Raw genomic sequence first — 2,877 nt, forward strand, 5'->3', positions numbered from 1 at the left:
ACAGTGTGCTGTCGAGCATCGGCGCGCCTCCCGCGGCAACGTGGTTGGTTCCTCGTCGGGGAGCCGCGAAGCATGATGCAGAGGGTCTCCATCACAATTAAGCCTTTTCTTGACTCGGAGCTGTTCTCACCTGGCTATTGCAGCTGGTCGAAGTCCAGAAGCCGCTGCGGAGAATCGCATGTGGTCCTGAAAGCGCGGAGGACTTTGACCCGTTTGAAACGGCCATGTGTTTGTTTTTACAGATTAACAACATGAAGAGCAAATTTAAAGAGACCATTGAGAAGTGTGACAGTCTGGAGCAGCGGCTGAATGACTTGCTCAAAGAAAAGCCGCTGCGGAGAATCGCATGTGGTCCTGAAAGCGCGGAGGACTTTGACCCGTTTGAAACGGCCATGTGTTTGTTTTTACAGATTAACAACATGAAGAGCAAATTTAAAGAGACCATTGAGAAGTGTGACAGTCTGGAGCAGCGGCTGAATGACTTGCTCAAAGAAAAGCAGTCGCTCGAGAGGAAGTGGGTACCGCTGCCCGCTTTCGTTCTGCGCAGCCATTAAAGCTCCGCGTGCTGACATCCAAAAAGACAAAAAATCTTGCTATTCCTGGGCAATTCGGAGCTATTTAAACTGGGATACGGAGAGCGCAGCTTATTTTTAAAAAAGCTCCGATTTCCGTAGGTGTTCACAAACAGAAAGTACCTCTTGGGTGGAACGCAGTGCTGGGGCTCTGGGCTCTTTTTCCACCGCTGCCTGTTTAGCATGCGGTAATCCTTCCGCCGCCCGCTCAGGCGGTTTGGCGATTGGTGGATACAGTCCCAGAGGAGAAAGGCAGCTCCCCCAGCGCGGAGGAAAACGTATCTCGTAGGAAGTGCCCAGATGAAAGATGTCACGCCCGGGGGCTGTGCAGCTCAGCGTGTCGCAGCTCCCTGGGTGGGACCCGTGCTCTGCTCCTCCCAGCCCACCTGCCCCCGGCGCTGCTGCCCCCCAGCAGCCAGGCTGGGGCTGTGTGGGTCATACAGCTCACCTTGCTGAGCAGAAAAGGGTCTGTGTGTGGTGCCAGGGAACTTTCAGCTGAGTTGTCAGGGGCGGTGAAGCACTCTGAGGCTCCTGATAACCTTGTGGGAGCATCTCCCTTCTGAGTGAAGTGGTATCTTCAGGGTGTTGTACCCAGAGTGTGGCAGGAGCCAGCATCTGGGAGTCACTGGCTGCCCTGAGCTCTCTCAGGACCCTGCGTAATCTCCGTGCCCTTTTTGGCACCTATTCCATAAGTTGCACTCGTTGGAGGATAGAGTCCCGAGCCCCAAGCGCAGCCCCCCTGTGGCCTGCACTGCTGGCAGTCGGTACAAGGTGGAACTGCCTGATGTGCGAGGGAGGGAAGGGATTCTCCTGGGTTACACAGATTGAGGGACAAAGGCAGGGGTTCTGCTTCACAACATCTGTTCCGCACGCAGGTAACACCATGCAGGCAAACAGGCACTAGCAAGCCTTCAGCTGGGGCAAAAACCCTGGGGGGATTCCAGGGTCCTCTTGTGTGCCTCCCCTTGGCCACCGTTGTCAGAAAGCCAAATTCCAGGTGGTCTTGGTGGGGCTGGGGACAGCGGGGGCTCAGCTAACTCAGGGGCTGGGAATAGGAAGGACGTGGTGGTGTTTGATGGGGGTAGAGCACGCTGCTTTCCTGATGGGTGCTTCTCTTCCTCAGGTGTTCTCAGCTGAACAACAAAGTGGCCAAACTTTCCAACGAGCTGAAGGAGGAGCAAGAACTGAACAAGTGTTTGCGAGCCAACCAAGCCTTGCTTCAGAACAAACTGAAGGAGGAGGAGAGAGTGCTAAAGGAAACCTGCGAACAGAAGGACCTGCAGATCTCCGAGCTCCAGGAGCAGCTGCGGGATGTCATGTTCTACTTAGAGACGCAACAGAAAATCAATCACCTCCCAGCCGAGACCCGGCAGGAGATTCAGGAAGGACAGATCAACATCGCAGTGGCTGCTTCTGCCAGCTCCTCCACAGGGGGCACGGGCAAACCCTCTTCCAGGAGAGGCCGCGGCAAGAGGGGCAAATGAAGACCAGAATGCCCCGCTCCTGTTCTGGCCGTGCTGGTGTAGGCCAGGCTCACCCCTCGGGACTCTGGCTGGGAATGCCCAGTTCCCCAAAGCTCAGCTAGAAATTGTCTTCAGAGCTGCTCATCAAACTGGCCGCCAGTCGATGGAGGTGTCTGTGGTATTTAAAAGCATTTCACTGCACTACTTAGCTCTTTTTAGGCGGATCTCAGACCATTTGCCTCCTCCCTTTTCAAGGCCCCTCCTGTCACTTCTTCTGGGAGCGTGTGCTGGTGTGGGTGGGTGTGTCGTGTTCAGCCCCGCACTCCCTGCAGGCTGCTGTAGGGTAGGCGCTGACCTCGGCCCCGTGCCTGAGGCTGTGCCAGTTCTCCTTCTGGGTTAAAGGTATTCTCAAGAAACGACTTTATTTAATAAACAGCGTAAATTAGATTCTCCACATCTCCTTTTAGTACGTGCAGTGCCGGTGCTGCCAAGCTGCTGGTGCAGGAGTAGAGCTGTAGTTTGGAAATACAGGGTGAGGTGTGGAAAATAAACTATCTTAGTGGTGTGAGAAACCAAACGAGTCCTAAAGGCTTGTGACCTGGGGTATTAAACGTTTCAAGGCACTTGGCTACCATCTCTTTCTTCATTTTAAAGATGGCCTTCGCAAGGCCAGTGCCCACAGCCTTTGGGGCAGGAAACAGGACGTTTTGTACTCTGGACGCTCTTTAATGTGGTTCTTCTAGAGGCATTTCTACAAATCTGAGCCGTGATGTGTAACAGCTGCCACGGTGTTTGTTCCTCCTGGACCCTCGCCCTAGGTGCAGCTCTCATTCGCAGGTCCT

At 54.4% G+C, this 2,877-nt stretch overlaps 1 protein-coding gene across 1 annotated transcript in view; it reads left to right on the top strand.

Annotated features, from left to right (window-relative positions):
• The window catches only part of BRAP (BRCA1 associated protein), a gene marked incomplete at its 5' end in the record, with an annotated part of 12,123 nt that extends 9,783 nt beyond the window's left edge, over positions 1-2,340 (top strand). Inside the window, 2 exons of the mRNA XM_010142452.1 lie at positions 411-514; positions 1,696-2,340. Of these exons, the coding sequence (XP_010140754.1) occupies positions 411-514; positions 1,696-2,056 (465 nt within the window). The remainder of the gene's footprint in view (positions 1-410; positions 515-1,695) is intronic.
• Positions 2,341-2,877: the final 537 nt, after the last annotated feature.

The sequence above is a fragment of the Buceros rhinoceros genome, unplaced genomic scaffold (genome assembly GCF_000710305.1).
Source record: "Buceros rhinoceros silvestris isolate BGI_N320 unplaced genomic scaffold, ASM71030v1 scaffold21800, whole genome shotgun sequence".
Lineage (NCBI taxonomy): Eukaryota > Metazoa > Chordata > Aves > Bucerotiformes > Bucerotidae > Buceros > Buceros rhinoceros.